Source organism: Dipodomys ordii, unplaced genomic scaffold (genome assembly GCF_000151885.1).
Source record: "Dipodomys ordii isolate 6190 unplaced genomic scaffold, Dord_2.0 Scaffold150, whole genome shotgun sequence".
Taxonomy (NCBI): domain Eukaryota; kingdom Metazoa; phylum Chordata; class Mammalia; order Rodentia; family Heteromyidae; genus Dipodomys; species Dipodomys ordii.
In genome coordinates this window covers 6,338,650-6,354,799 of record NW_012267366.1, presented here as the reverse complement: position 1 = coordinate 6,354,799, position 16,150 = coordinate 6,338,650, and the positions used below count along the sequence as shown (strand labels likewise).

The 16,150-nt window shown below is 37.6% G+C and overlaps 1 protein-coding gene across 1 annotated transcript in view; it reads left to right on the top strand.

Moving 5' to 3' along the window:
• Bend2 (BEN domain containing 2) overlaps positions 1 to 7,550 on the top strand; it is a 61,356-nt gene extending 53,806 nt beyond the window's left edge. The window contains exon 17 of the mRNA XM_013032110.1: positions 7,312 to 7,550. Within this exon, the coding sequence (XP_012887564.1) occupies positions 7,312 to 7,550 (239 nt within the window). The remainder of the gene's footprint in view (positions 1 to 7,311) is intronic.
• The last annotated feature ends 8,600 nt before the right edge of the window (positions 7,551 to 16,150 follow it).

Below are 16,150 nucleotides of genomic sequence, written 5' to 3'. Positions count from 1 at the left end.
ATGATAAAAATGTAAATCTTAGAACTCTTTATTTTCAGCTGGGTGACCCTGATTTTACAATTTAATGATATGTAATGGGTAACAACTTTTAAAAGAAAACCTGTCAATAGACTGCTAGACTAAGATTAGCCTTATTAAATGTAATTGCTTATGGTGAATAAGTAGTCACTTTTTTTTTTAGCACTGGAGCTTGCTAAGAAAAGCCAAATAAATAGAGGATGGAGAAAGGAGAGGATAGAGAAAGGAATAAGAACGTTTCAGTGTTAGCAACTAACAGCACAGAAATAAGTCTTCTGCCTTTCAGAAAAATGTAGTGAGGCCCTATAACTCATAGACACTGAGGATACCATAGGAAGAAATTTTTTTCTTCAAACAGGTTAAAGTCTAGAAATGACACATTGACGACAACAGATAATTTCCAATTTGGTGTGGTGTTGTTGTAGGGGCTCAGCGAGCAGAGCAACAATTTTGAAGATGTTCCAAGATGCTTTGCTAAGGACATACATTGGAACAAGATTCCAAAAGACTCTTTAGATGGTTGAAGGACAAAGGAGAGAAAGTTTAAGAAGAAGGAAGAGCTTATAGGAAAATAGACATTGTAAATACACAAGTAAATGAAGCACTGTGTCATGATGTTTGCAGTGACACTATTTTCTCTTTACAGGTTGCCTGTTTTAGTTCTAACTCATCCATTGGGGTATTAAATTATCTCAGGACTCTGCCAGTTTGGCTTTTGGTTAATGTATTATTTTAAAAATATTTTTTAAAGCAAGAAGACCTTTCTTAGGTTAGTGTTTTAGGAAATTTCCTATAAGAGGAAGAAATAATTCAGCAAAGAATCCTCATTGGATAGAATTTCTAAACTCTCTGAAAGAGACAAAAAATGGCAACTAGAATAGAGTTTATGTATTTATTTATTTGTGCCAGTACTGGATCTTAAACTCAGGGTCTCAGTGTCATCCTTGATCTTTTGTGGTCAAGGATAGTAATCTACCACTTGAGCTACAGCTCTACATCCACCTTTCTGGTGGCTAATTGGAGATAAGAGTCTGAGGCTGTCTGGGCTGGCTTCAAACTGTGGTCCTCAGATCTCAGCTTCCTGAGTGGCATCAGTCATTGGTACCAGGCTGAGTCCATTTATTTAAAGTAATTCTAACTTGTTTCTTTGTTGATTTCCTTTCCAACTTTCATGAATACCTTCACTTTTTCAGAACATTTGGCAAATATTTTCCTTCAGTATGATTTGACAGAAAATGGAAATGACTGGAGCATTTGTATGTCCAGTATCAGACGTTTGGTTGAAAATTTGTGCATTGAAGTTCAAACACATTTAGTAAGTTATTTTTTATTTAACTGTAAGTAACTGCTGTGTAAGTCCATACTGTATATAATTCCAGAACTGATAATCATCATGCACAGGATCTTCAGGCCATCTGCTTCTTTCTCTCTCTCTCTCTTTCTTTTTTTGTCAGCCATGGTTGAACGCTGGGCCTGAATGCTGTCCCTGCCCTCTTCAGCTCAAGGCGAGTGCTCTTCCACTTGAGCCACAGTGCCACTTCTGGTTTTCTGAGTGGTTTATTGGAGATAACAGTCTCACAGACTTTCCTGCTCGGGCTGGCTTTGAACCGTGATCCTCAGATCTTAGCCTCCTAAGTAGCTAGGATTACAGGTGTGAGCCACCAGCACCTGGCTTGCTATTTTCTTGTTAGGGGGGGTAGTATGTGATCAAAAGCATAGTGCCTGTTTGTTTTATTATTTTGTATTTAGACTCCTTAAAACATAACCTAAAGGTAAATAAAATATTTAGGATTAATATATTTGAAGCCAAGCTCTATATCAGTGTAAGTTTTAACTTACCAAGTTGTTTACAAAATCTTTTTCAGTATCTCACTAAGTAACACCAAAAGGAGGCATCTGTGTGTGCCTCTTGGTTGTTGTGGGTGGTGGCAGCAGCTGAGGATAGCATAGGAGAAATTACAGGCCCTCATTAACTTGTTCACTTTCAATGTTGTTGAGACCTGGTGAAAATAATGCAAGCTTTGGGGTTAAGCTGTCACAGGTATTTTACATTCAGTATATTTGCATGGTAATAGATATTTGGTTTCTCTTATAGGCATTGTATGTCCAATTTAAATGACTTTTAACCTTAAATGGATCCTTAGAGATGAGGATTCTATGTTGTTTCTCTTTGGCTGAAGATGTGTTTAGCTTAATGACATTTCCTAATTTCCACCAATCTCTCTAAACTTTATTCTTGTCTATGTTGTTTCTCTTTGGCTGAAGATGTGTTTAGCTTAATGACATTTCCTAATTTCCACCAATCTCTCTAAACTTTATTCTTGGCATATTTAGTCATTCCTACCCCTCTAGATGGTCTATACAAACTATTTGCTAAGAATTCTTGCAGCTGAGCCAATGTTTTTCAGGTAAACATTTGGAGTGATGGCTCAAGTACCACCTGTCTGAAACCAAATCTAGTTATTTTTAACATTCCTTTTTATATCCTTCAAAACTGCGCCCTAAACAATTGCACATAAAATCAAGAAACTGCCTGGAAAACTTCAATTTGCATATTTGCTTAGGCAGCAGAAGAGACGCAGCATCTGTCAGGTGCCTGGTGTATGCTTGAAATGAAACTGGGGGAATTTTGCTACTCAAAGTGGGTCTTCAGTCCAGCAACAGCAGCAGTATAAAAAGTTTGTGAGAAAAACAATCTTGGATTCTACGTCAGATTCTGACAGAATTTACGTTTTTGTATGTTCCTACTCTACACAGGTGATTTGTGAGCACTTATTTGAAAGGCTCCAACCTAGAGTAGTAGCTGTTATCTGGGTAAGAATCACTTGAGACACTATTTTAGGGTCAGTACTGAGATTTCAGCTGAGCCTCACACTTGCTAGGTGGGCACTCTATTGCTGAGTTACATCTCTAAGCCCTTGGGGAGTTTATGTGTGCACTTACTTATTTATTGCATTGCCAGTATAAGGGCTTGTACTCAGGGCCTAGTGCTTTCATGTGTCTTGTTTTCTCAAGGCTACTATATCACTACCATGTGAGTCATACTTTCGGTCTAGCTTTATGCAGGTTAATTTGCAGGTGACAATCAAGGACTTTTCTACCTGGGTTGACTGTGAATCAAGATCCTGAGATCTCAGCCTTCTGAGTAGCAAGGATTAATAGATGTGAGCCACTGACACTAAGCTTGCATTATTTTTAAGATAAAGTCTGAGTTTCTGCCTAGTGTACGTTATCTGCAGTCTGCTTTATTTATGTTTCCCACAAGACTCCAATAATAGGTACATCTCATCTTATCTAGCTATTGGTCAAGAAGTGTTCTTGCCAACTATTTTTGCCCAGCCTAGCCTCAAACCACAATTCTATCTCAGCTTTCCAAGTAGCTAGGATTAAAGGTATAAAACACTGGCACCTGGCTGAGACCCTTTTTGTTTGAGATGGGTGCTTATTGTGTTGCTCAGGCTGGTCTCAAGCTTGTGGTCTCAGATCCTCCTGCCTCTTTCAGCCTCCTGAGTAGCAGGGACTTACAGGAATGTGCTATTAGGCCTGACTACATGAAACACTCCTGAAAAAGCTTACTCCTGCTGTAATTCCTTCCTTCTACCTCCAGTGATTCTGGTTGAATTTTCTAAGGTAGGACACAAACATTTTTTGTGTTTAAAAAAAAGAGGATTCCTAAAGTAATTCAAATATACAGCTGGACTTGAAACCCACTTAGGAAAACAGAAAACAAAGCATTAAAAAAAACAAGCAAACATGATCATTCCTAAGAAATTCATTCATTTGTTCCTGGAATGTTTGCCATGTACTTTTTTGTGCTAGCAGTTATCATTCAGTCCATTAGAGCTATCAAGACCACCCTCAGAAGCAGTGAGTCATGGCATCCTGAAGGAGAATCTGCACTTCTGCTTTCTTTCCTTCAGATAAATGGGCACGGAGTACTTATGGTGTCAGCCCATCTCTCTAGAAATGCTTTCTTACCTACCAACCAGAGGAACATGCTGGTAGATACTGGAATATGGACATATTTTTAGACCATGGGGCTTGGTTTTTAGATATGACTTTTTTGTTTCAGCATGAAGTTGCTCTTGTTTGTGTGAGAAGGAACGATGATGGAGAGGGAAGTAATGAGCCTTGCGGGAGGGTTCTGTATGGAAGGAGGGTACTCTCTGGAACAAGAAATGGAAAGCCAGTCACTTGTTATGTGGAACAACTGGGTGAGTTTTGAAAATCAGTTATTTTGCTCATAAATGTTAGATTCTGGTAATGCATTTGTAGGTCTCATTGTACTGTTCTCAACTTTTTTGTACGTTGGAAAAATTTTGCAAGAAATTAAAGCAATTTAAACTTCTTAATGAGAAAATAAAGGGTGCCTAGTTCTGAGACTGATGGTTTACAATCGAAACCTCTGTCTCTTCCCATCCTCTCCACCTGGAGAGCAGCCCCAGCAGCTCCCTGCTGACTTACTAGCTCAGAGGAGTCAGCATCCTCTGCAGGAGCTAGTGTGAACCTGAAGTTTTTTGGTCTCCATGCTTGGTAGATCACTGGTGCTCAATAAGGGGTTTTGGCGTGAATTTAACGGATCCCATTCTTCAGAACATTGTGCTTCCACTGCAAGTTGTCTGTCAAAGACTCTGCTTTTATTTGTATCAAGGGTCAATTTCATAGGTAATGGTGCCAGTAGCTGCTTACATTCCCCAAGACATCCTTCCCAGGATGATGGACTTCAGCATCACCAATGAGTGATTCCCAAGGTGGCAAAATTCCATTTTGTTTCTACCCTTCCCTCAGGTCAACCCCCTTAGTAAGGTATTGCCTAGGATCCTGTGCAAACAAAATTGTGAAACGATAAATTGTTAATTTTGTTTTACCATTATAGAACTACTTTAAAAGCTAAATCCATCATTTAATAAGTAGTACTATAAATTGGTGAATCACCCTAAATTAGATAACAATAAACATACTACATAAAAGAAGCACCAGACAATATGAGCCTCAAGCAAGTACGAGCCAGAGACCCAAGACCATGTGAAAGGAAAAGAATCTTTCTGGGGAGATTGGGTCACAGGTCTATAAATGTGATTTAACTATAGCAGGTGACAGGATTATTAAGTGCATTGTGAGCAAGGAAGCTGCCAGTTTGTGTAGTTATTATACTGGTTTATTCTAAAACTTCAAAAAATAGTTAAAAGGGGAAAAGTTTTCATCATCAGTAATTTAGAAATGTTGAAGGTATTTTCATTTTTTCTCATTTTCCTTTTTCTTGGGAACATATCAAACATGGTCTCCATATAACTATTCTCCCTCTCCCAGATAATATGTTTGTTTTCTGAAGAACCTACAATCTATCATCATTTTTCTTAGTAGATATATAACAGTGCATAATTTACTCTAATTTATTTAGCTTACTCCTTGTTTATTTACTTAATTATTTGAGGATTCTTTAGAAGATTATCAATCACACTGTAAAGAAGTATCTTCATTTGGATAGCTATTCCATATTTTGGATAATTTTCTTAGGTTCTTAGAAATTGAATTTATGACTAGAATATTAGTCTTATCTATTACTTGATTAACACCCCAGAGTTAATCCTTTAGGCCCATTTTTAAGTAAGTTAATCTGATCATGTTAAATATGGGTGATTCAACAATTTATAGTACTCTACGTATTAAATGATGAATGTTCTAAGATCAAGTAAACATTTACTTGTAATAATAATGTCCTATTTCTCTAATAGGTCTTCCTTAAGAAATAATTCTTTATTATATGTAAAATGCAATTTTCAAATATGATAATTTTAATCATTATGGACTGCAGAAGATATATGCAGTTGAGAAATGAAAACTTCAACATTTATTTTTGAGCTCAAATACGGTATCTAAAATATATCTATGAACAACCAGAAGTTTGTTGATGTTTAAGTGATGAGTTTAATACTAAATTAAATCTCTGCATTTTAGAAATGAAAATAATGCAGTAAGAAGAATCATAGTGCTTATTTTGGTGTCATTAAAACGACTTAGAATTATTTTTTATTATTGATAAGTTCTTTTATTGTAAAAATACCGTACAGAGGGGTTACAATTACACGAGCAAAGTAATGAGTACATTTCTTATCAAGCATTGTTGCCTCCTCCAACTAGTATATGTCTGAGACTACTTAGAATTTCTTACTAAATCTAATTTTACTTTCTTTATTTCTCATTTTCAAATTTCTTTTTTGATGCCATTTGTATTTGAACTCAGGCCTCATCCTTGGGAGGCAAGTGCTCTGCAACTCTTTTTTTTCTTTATTTTTCTTTTTTGCTCTTTCTGGCCTTGAATGACCATTCCCCTACTTCTGCCTTCCATATAGCTGGGATTGTAGGCATATACACCATACCTGATTTTTTTTAATTAGCATACAGTGTGTTGTGTAAGGGGAGTTTTATTTTCAATACTTTTCCACTCGTATGAACAGGTGTGTATCCTAATCAGTTTTACTCCTCTATCACTGACCTATGCTACTTCCCCCTTTTTTAAGACAACTTCCACAGGCCTTATTGTTCTATTTTCATCCATGAAAATAAAACTATGTGAACTGGTTTATTTTTTGAGATAAAGTCTCTAACTTTTTTTTTGCTCAGCTGCTTTATTTTTGTTTGTTTTTTGTCAGTCATGGGGCTTAAACTCTGGGCCTGGGCACTGTCCCCCAGCTCTTCAGCTCAAGGTGAGCATTTACCGCTTGAGCTACAGTGCCACTTCCGGTTTTCTAGTGGTTTATTGGAGATAAGAGTCTCATGGACTTTCCTGCCCGGGCTGGCTTTGAACTGTGACCTCAGATCTCAGCCTCCTGAGTAGCTAGGATTACAGGCGTGAGCCACCAGCGCCCAGCAGCTGCTTTATTTTTGAGATAAGGTCTCTCAAACTTCTTTTTGCTCAACTGCTTTGTTTTTTTGAGATAAGTTCTCCAACGTTTATTTTGCCCAAGTGGCCTTGAACCATGTATGATCCTTTCAAGTAGCACCAAAGTAATTTTCACATAATTATTGCATCCTAAAAAGTAACATACCACTAAAGCCTCCCCTTGACCAATGGGAGCATGTGCAATCACATAAGCAAGTAAATTCTGTCCCATCATGCTGTCTCCTAACCACTAAAAATTTAACATTTAACATTTAAAATTTAATAATTGATTCCTTCAACCTTTCCAATTTTTGAGCCTAAAAATTTAGAAAAATCAGCCTTTCTACTTAAATCTTGAAAAAGTGCAACCAAATATCTGCTGTGAAAATTAGCATCTTTTTCTTTGCTAGGTCATTTGGGACATTCGAGTAGACGTGTACACGTACCGTGTTCAGTAATGACTATAGCGAAAACAAAGCGTTCTCCAGAGCTATCAGCCAGATACCTCAGTCACTACCTGTTCACAGAGGAGTTGTCCAGAAATACCATCTTTGACAACATGCAGTTTGATGTTTGTAATCTTGACGACAATACAATTGCTGCTATCCGAGGTTTGTTGCATGCTTTCCCAAATCAACCCAGAATATAGTAACACTATTACCTACTAGGTTGCTAATGCAGTTTAAAGTGACATTTACTATTTTTAAAGTTATGGCTAACTAAGATTTTTAGATTCCTCCCCCTAGTGTTACTAGGCTCTTGTCCTTTCTATTAGTATTTCTAATTTTTAATGTAGAATTTCATAGTTAGTTGTGCTACATTTTATCCTATTAGTGTAGGATCAGCATTCCCCAAACTTTTTTTTCTGTTTTGTTTTTTTGGTCAAGGGACTTGAACTCATGACCTGAGCTCTGTCCCTGAGTTCTTTTGCTCAAGGCTAGCATTCTGCCACTTTGGGCCATAGCTCCACTTCTGGTTTTCTGTGGCAATTAATTGGAGATAAGAATCTCATGGACTTTCTTACCTGGGCTAGCTTTGAACCTCAGTCCTCAAGATCTCAGCCTCCTGACTAGCTAGGCTTACAGGCAGGAGCCATTAGCACCCAATCCCAAACTTTTTTAAAGACTGCTGTATATTAATAGGTGTTTCATGAATAAAATACTTTTTAGTCAAATGATCACAAGAGACCTCAAGGCAACAAGGACTTCAATGGTCTCTCAGTTTTTTGGTTTTGTTTTTGTTAGTTTGGGGCTTGAACTCTAGGCCTGGGCACTGTCCCTCAGCTCTTCAGCTCAAGGCTAGTACTCTACCACTTGAGCCAGAGCACCACTTCCGGTTTTCTGGTGGTTTCTTGGAGATAAGAGTCTCACAGACTTTCCTGCCTGGGCTGACTTTGAACTGCGATCCTCAGATCTCAGCCTCCTGAGTAGCTAGGATTATAGGCATGAGCCACTGGTGTCCAGTGGTCTCTCAGTTTTAAAACAAGTTTAGAATACCTTTAATCCATTGGCTTCACTAGGTCTTCCTAGTCCTATTGCCTTGTGTTCAGACTCCTCCTTCATTTATGCACCCCACCAGCTTTGCCTCCCCTATTGCCTTTGAATCAGTGCAAGTTCCTGTTGTTAGCTTTCTGCTGTTGAATATTTTCAGAGCACTTAAAGTGCTTATGTGCAATGTAAAACACCAAGTTGGCACTAACTCCAGAGTATTGCTTTTCCCATTTGCACAGTCTGAAACATTTTAGGATTAGTGATGGAGAACACACACTAACTTTTTAGGAATTGTGTTGAAGAGAACACACCAACCAATTTTGGCCCCTTATTGTCTGTTGTGAGATTTGCAGGTGCTATGTGGTCATTATGTGGTCATTATCCTCCCAGTTTTGCTACCAGGGCCACATGGTACAAGCTTTCTTTGCCTGGCACCTTTTTTTCTTAATAAAAATGTTCATCATAGTGGAGCCATACTGATTCCAGTGACTTGCCACAGAAGCTCCTGTGGCTACTGCTGATAATTGGTTGGTGCTATGAATATGCAGCCTTTGACACATATCTTGCTAAAAAGAATGGAGATAGGCTGTGTTAATGACATGTTGATTTGTCACTTGTTACCATGTTGAAAAACGAATGTGATTGATGTCACCATTCAATGCTGACCTGTAGCAATCACCATATTCTTTCCTAAGGGTTCAGAGATGTAGAGCTAATTACAAAAGCATGGAAGTTAAAGGCACCTGTGTTCTTCTAACAAACACCAATCCCTTATTCTTTGTCCTCTCCCCCACCAAGAGTGCTCATTGTATTTTTCACTATTACCTTCCTACATGCACATCTTCCTGTAACTGTAAGATCTACAGACTCATTTCCTTTTCTAGAGATAAATTTAGTGGTGCAAAAAGTAGCAATGATAGGCTTGCTCTTGCTGCTCTTTTCTTGCTCTCTCTGTTCTATTCTAGCTCTCTCTCTCTGTTCTTTTCTTGCTCTCTTTCCCAGCCACGTGGAGTGCCAACCTTGCCTGGTCCCAGCAGGTCTACCCCTTACCTGAATACCACGTGAGTGCTACTGTTCTTACCCCTCTCTGCTCTTTTCTGGCTCTTTTCTCTCTCTTTCCTCTCTTCCCAGCTCTCTCTCATTCCCAGGCCTTTCCCAGCCACGTGGAGTGCCAACCTTGCCTGGTCCCAGCAGGTCTACTGAATAAACCTACCCCTTACCTGAAAAAAAAAAGTAGCAATGATAGGTAGCTTCTTATATCTCCATATATGAAGACACTGGTGCTTCTTGTGAATTGCAAAGGCTTATTAGCACACATGGATATATGTTTGATACACTTATGAATAAGAAACGTTCCTGGGTGCTTAAGGCAGTGGAGTTTCTGTCCTGCTGCAGCAAGGTCATGGAAATTACTGTTTTATTGTGCTTTAAGAATGGTACTATTTCATCTCATTCTTTTAGATTAACAGATTTACTCAGCTTTTAAGATAATGTTTGTGGAACATTTTCCTTTTTGCTGTTCCTAGGCCTGGGCACTGTCTCTGAGCTATTTTGCTCAAGGTTAGTCTTTACCACTTGATGTACCACTCCACTTCTGGCTTTTTTTTGTGATTAACTGGAGATAAGAGTCCCACAGACTTTTCTGCCCTTGAACCTCCATTCTTAGATCTCAGCCTCCTAAGTAGGAGTACAGGCCCGAGCCACTGACACCAGGGGAAAGCATGTTTCAATTAGTTTTTTTTTATGGTACTGACATTTGAAGTCAGGGTCTTCTGCTTGCTAGGCAGATGTACTACCATTTGAGCCACACCTCCAGTCCATTTTGCTTTAGTTGTTTTTCTGATAAGGTCTTACGATTTATTTTGCTTGGGTTGTTCTAAGACCATAATCCTCCTATCTCTGCCTCTCTCACAGCTGAGGGTAGAGGTGTGCTCTGCTAAACCTGACTTGCATGCTGAGATAAGGTTACACTACATTTTTGCTCACATTGGCCTTGAACCACGATCCTCCCAATCTCCACCTCACTCAGTATTAAATATATATATTAAATATATACACACACACACACACACACACACACACACACACACACACACACACACACACACACACACACACACACACACACACACACACACACACACACACACACACACACACACACACACACACACACACACATATATTGCCCTGGGGTTGGTCTCCAGAATTGAAAAGAAATAGCAGTAAAATTGAGAGTGAGTAAATTCATTTTTCTAGTGTGATTTCTAAATAACTCTTCTGTTTTACCACCAGAGTTTCTCCAGGAAAGCTTCCCTTCCTGTAATCTAATGGAAGATAGTGATGACTGGAAAGTGTGCCTAGCAGCCATATGCAGCAGTATCCGAGCTTTTAAACAGAAACTGAAGACCCCTAAAGCAGAGGCTGGTTTATCCCACCCTTCTACAGAGGAGTAAAAGCTGAAAGATTCGGTGGAGCCAACAAGCTAGAGCACTTGAACCAACTATCCTCCTATTTTTGATGGATAGATCATTGTATATAATCTTCTCTAGTTGTATAATTCCAAAATTAGCCTGTTGTATTGTAGTGGTGAAGCAGGTTTGCATTTACATCCCGAAGAAATAACCAAAGTTCTTTTAATTACTTCTTGATAACATTTTATAACAAGTTTGCTTATAGTGAAAGCAGGAAAGCTTATGCCAGACATTTGGATTCCTTTTAAATAATTGAAATGTTAAAAATATGTATGAAGAATATGAATCTGACCAAATTCACAAACTACTCCTGGTTTCTAAAGTATTGGGTAGACTTTTAATTTTTGATAATGTTTTTCTGATTTCTACTAATTTAAAAGCATACAAATTTAAAAGTGCTTGAATGAAGGAAAATAGTGATCAGAAGTTGAGTTACATAAAGTGCTCTTGAAAGATACTAACAAGATCACCATTTTGGTGTGGGGTCATGGCTCAAGCGGTAGAATGCCTACCCAGCAAATATAAGGCTCTTTAGTTTAAACCCCAGTTACTAGCAAACCCAAGAGACCAACAAAATCTAATTTACTTGTGAACAAGTTTATTTATAACATAAACCCTCTACTTCAAAGAGCATTCTTGAATGTTTTGGCCACAGGAAAATATATGCAATTTCATTGTGACTATTTGGGTTTAGGAAACATTTTGTCAGTTTTAATGTCATGTTTCAGCTCTCAACCTATCAAAAAGTCCTCAGTTACATTCATTTAAGCAAAATTTACATTGGCTATTAAGTGTATTTTTGCTCATACTTATTGCCATTTGTTTTGGCTTAGATAATTGATCTTAAGGTTTTTGATAAGGTAGAAAAATTCAAAAGAGTATAAAAAGAATAACAGTAATACTATAATTAGTGTAAAGTCTTGTTATTTTTGACATCTGAGTTAGTAAAGATGTGTGACCAGTTCATAGCAGATTTTAACTTTTAGAAAATTTTAACTTTTTGAGTATTTTCATGAAATACCACATAACTTTATAAAAGACTTATTTGGGGCATGCTTTAGACCCTGCATTCTTTAACAAAAAAATTATGTTTAAGACTTCTCTAATTTGCCAAAGTAACTGCCTTTAACTTAACAAAATTATAATATTTCATCATACATCTTTATACATCTTAGATATTTTTATATGCTTTTCAAAGGAGGTAGTTTAAAAAAATCTTGTGTTACAAAAATCTTTTTATAAAGAGTGAAAGGGTTTTGGCGAGAGTTGTTTAGACTTACTCTTGTAAGACAGCCTTGGTTTCCCCATTCTGTCTCACAAATAACTTTACAAACTACTGGCTATAGAACTAACACAGAAACTTAAATCTACTACATAAACATAATCAAAACAAAAGATTATGTGCCATACATACATACATACACATATGTGTATATATATATATATATATATATAAATGATTAAAAAGAAAAGCAGTTATATAGTAGGCAAGGTTAAACTTGGAATAGTATATGTAGATTTCAAATTTGAATTAAATTTTTTGGTATCTGAAATACTCCTTTGGACCACAACCAAAAAAAATAAAAAATCATTACATTTTATATTTGCAAACATTTTTCAAAACTTAAATGGTTACCCTTTTATGGTGGTTACTTATATGTTACCTAGAGCAGCCCTGTCCAATAGAATTTTCCACAATTGAAACAAAAAATTTAAATATAAAAATAGACATGTAAGCTGGGCGCCAGTGTCTCCCATTTGTAATTTTAACTGTTCAGGAGGTTGAGAATTGAGGATAGTGGTTCTAAGCCAGCCGGAGCAGAACATTCCCTGTGAGACTCTGATTTCCAATTAACCAGTCAAAAACCAGAAGTGGCACTGTGGCTCAAAGTGGTAGAGCATTAGCTTTGAGCACAAAGGGGTTGAGGGACAGTGCCCAGGTCCTGAGTTCAAGTCCCACAACCAACAAAAAAAGACGTGTAAATAAATACAATTTGAATGCAAATTTAAAGTTAATAATTGAAATGCAATTAAGATTAAAATAATAATTTACAATTAAGTGAGATTGTCCAGTATGGTAGTCATCAGAGCATTTGAGATGTGTTTAGAGGAGCTAAATTGGAAATTTACATGAGATAATGAGATAATCATTTTGTCTAATTAAAATTTAAAATTAAGTAGACATCAGTAACAAATGGCTACTGCGTTAAATGGCACAGTTTAGAATGTCCTGGGTTTTGTTGTTTCTTTCCTTTTTTGTGATGCTAGAACTGCAAACAAGAGCCTTGTGTATGCTAGGAAAATTATCTACCATTAAGCTTCACTCCTAGTCTCAATAATGTTCTTTGTTATTAAAACAATATTTGGAACAACTTCCATGGTTTTAATTATAATAATACATTCTTTAAAAATCACATTCGATTTAGCAATATAAATTTTGTAAAGGTTATTCATATTTCATATCAAACAAAATTGGGCCCTTACTGGCTTCAAAATTTGTATGCCAATCCTGTTACTCAATAAGTGCTTGTTCAATAAGGCTTATTTTTTTGAAAATATGCATATCTTGCTTCAACTTCCAAATAAATAAACATTTGAAATCTTAATACATACTCTTTTAAAAAACTTGTTTTACATAATTTGCAGAATGTCGACTGATGTTATCTCGAGTGTTTTATGTTAACATGTTTTTTAGCCAGGTTCATAAATGTGACATGGCTAGAATGTTTGTATTATTCCTTCTTAAGCAAAAACTTGGAATATAGAATGGTCTTTTACACAATACTAAAACCTTTCTTATCTCCCTTGAGATGTAATAACTAGTAATCTAAACAAATTAGAAAAGTTAGTTTGGAAGATTGACAGATGACAGGTACAAATCTGACTCCACAAACAAAGATAGTAGGAGGCATTACTTTGTTCTTTTGTAGCAATTTCATTTCTGTTAAATTGCATTGGGAGTATAAGTTAACCTTAGTCATTCAAGGCTTTTGTGTTTCCTTGGAAGGCAAGGAAATAACCCAGGGCATGAATAGAGGTAAATTTGGGAGCATACCAATAGGTGAGGGTTTTCATCCTCTTCGTAGCCTGGCTTTGTCTATACCTCCAGCTATGTCTCCAACCTGGCTTTTTGATGGTTAGTTGGAATCTAATAGTTTTTCTGCCTGAGCTGCCTTCAATCACTCCTTGATCTTCTAGACCTCTGCCTTCTGAGTAACTAAGATTACAGATGTGAATCACTGGCTCCCAGCTAGTTTTTGGGATTGTCTACTGCTAAGCTGAAGGGGGAAGGGTATCAGAATCATATTCTTATAATTTTCCTTTTCCATCATCATCTAAGGTGTCACTTTGTTTCCTCTGGTCTTTAGACTTTGGCCCAAAGCCATTCTTATTCCTATTCTCAAGACCCATGAAACCGAGCAGCTCCTATCTTTGTTCCTTCTAGGACCCTCTCAAGCTCATAGGAATCATCTGGTGTTTATTTTGTATCCCATTAAGTGGGTTTTGTCTAGATTTCTAATGCACCATATTTCTATTTGGGACTTGATACAAAATTAGCAGGCCCTGTATAAAATGATGAGCTTACTTCATATTAAGTATATTTTGTTTGTATAACTACTGGAGCTTGAACTCCAGCGCGGTCTTTTACTTACTGAGTCCTACCATCAGCTCTTTTATACTTGGTATTTTTTGTGTGTGCTAGTCTGGGATTTGAACCCAAGGCTTGGGCTCTGTCTCTGAGATTTTTGTGCTCAAGGCTAGTACTGTTGAGCCACTTCAGGCTTTTTGGTGGTTAGTTGGAGATGAGTCTCACAGACTTCATTGTCTAGTCTGGCTTAAACCATGATCTTCAGATCTCAGCCCCCTGAGTAGCTAGGATTACAGGCATGAACCACTAATGCCTAGCTTTATTTAGTTATTTTCTTTCAGATAAGGTCTCCTATTTTTGACTGGGGGACAGCTTCAGACTGAGAAATTTCCACTCATGCCACCCATGAGATGAGATGGCATGTAAGCACCACTATCGGATCTTGTTGGTTAAGATGAGATCTTTATGTCCAGGCTGCTCAAAAGCCTTGGCCCTCCTGATCTCTACATTCTGAATAGTTGTGATTACTCATGAGCCACCATAGCCAGTTCCTTATTTTTCAACCTTTGATTTGGGAATGAGTTTTGGCTTAGAGTACTTTGAGCAAGAGTTCCCATATAAGCTCCATTCAGTTTCCTTTTCCTGAGGTTACCAGATTACTTAATTAAAGTACACAGATCAGAAGTCAGAAATTTCTGGACACAAGTGGCTCATGCCTGTAATCCTAAACTACATAGGAGGTTGAATCTGGAAGACATGTTTAAAACCAGCCTAGGCAGAAAAGTCGGAGAGACTTCAAAATGATAGACTTAAGGTATGCCTCCAGTGGTAGACACCAGTTGAGAAAGCGAGCTAGCCAGCATGCCATGAAGTCCTGTGTTCAAACCACAGTACTAGCAAAAAAAACCCCACCAAAACCAAAAACCAAATGAATCTTCATATTTCAGAGTTCCCACTTAAGGCCTTGTTTTGGGGCCTGTCCTGGGGCTTTAACTCAGGGATGTGCTGTCTCTGTGTTTTTTTGCTCAAGGCTCTCCCACTTGAGCCACAGCTCTACTTCTGGTTTTTGGTGGTTAATTGGAGAGAAGTGTCTCGCAGATTTTCCTGCTCAGGCTGGCTTCAGACCATGATCCTGTGATCTCTGCCTTCCGAGTAGCTAGGATTGTAGGTATAAACCACTAGTACCCACAAGGCCTTTTTCTTGTAAGCTCCCAGGAGTCAATGCAAGTTCCACCTGGCATTTAGTTGTCATATTTCCATAGGCTTGTGGAGTCTGGGACAGATTTCTTAGTCTTTTCCTTATTTTTTCCTGACCTTGATTTTTTTCTTGAAAAGGACAAGTCAGTTCAATAGGAATGTTCCTTTACTTAGGCTTGTATGTTTTCACCTGATGAGATTGACAGGGGAGAACCCTTAGAGATGAAGTGCTATGGGAATTGGTTTGTATCACTGATAAGAGGTAGGAAAGACAAGGCAAAAAATTCCACTGAAGATGAAGGAAACAGGCCCTGGAACCTTAGCTTGAAGCACCAAGGTGGAAAGTCTTGAAAGATTCCTAATTGCTGAAGTTCTCAAGAATCTGATTCCAGAATGAGGAGGTAGTGATGTTAATAAAGACTAGAAATTTCCTTTGCAGAAGCAGAACTGGGAAGCATACTTACTGAGATCCCTGTCTCAGTAACTCTGGTTTAGAGTT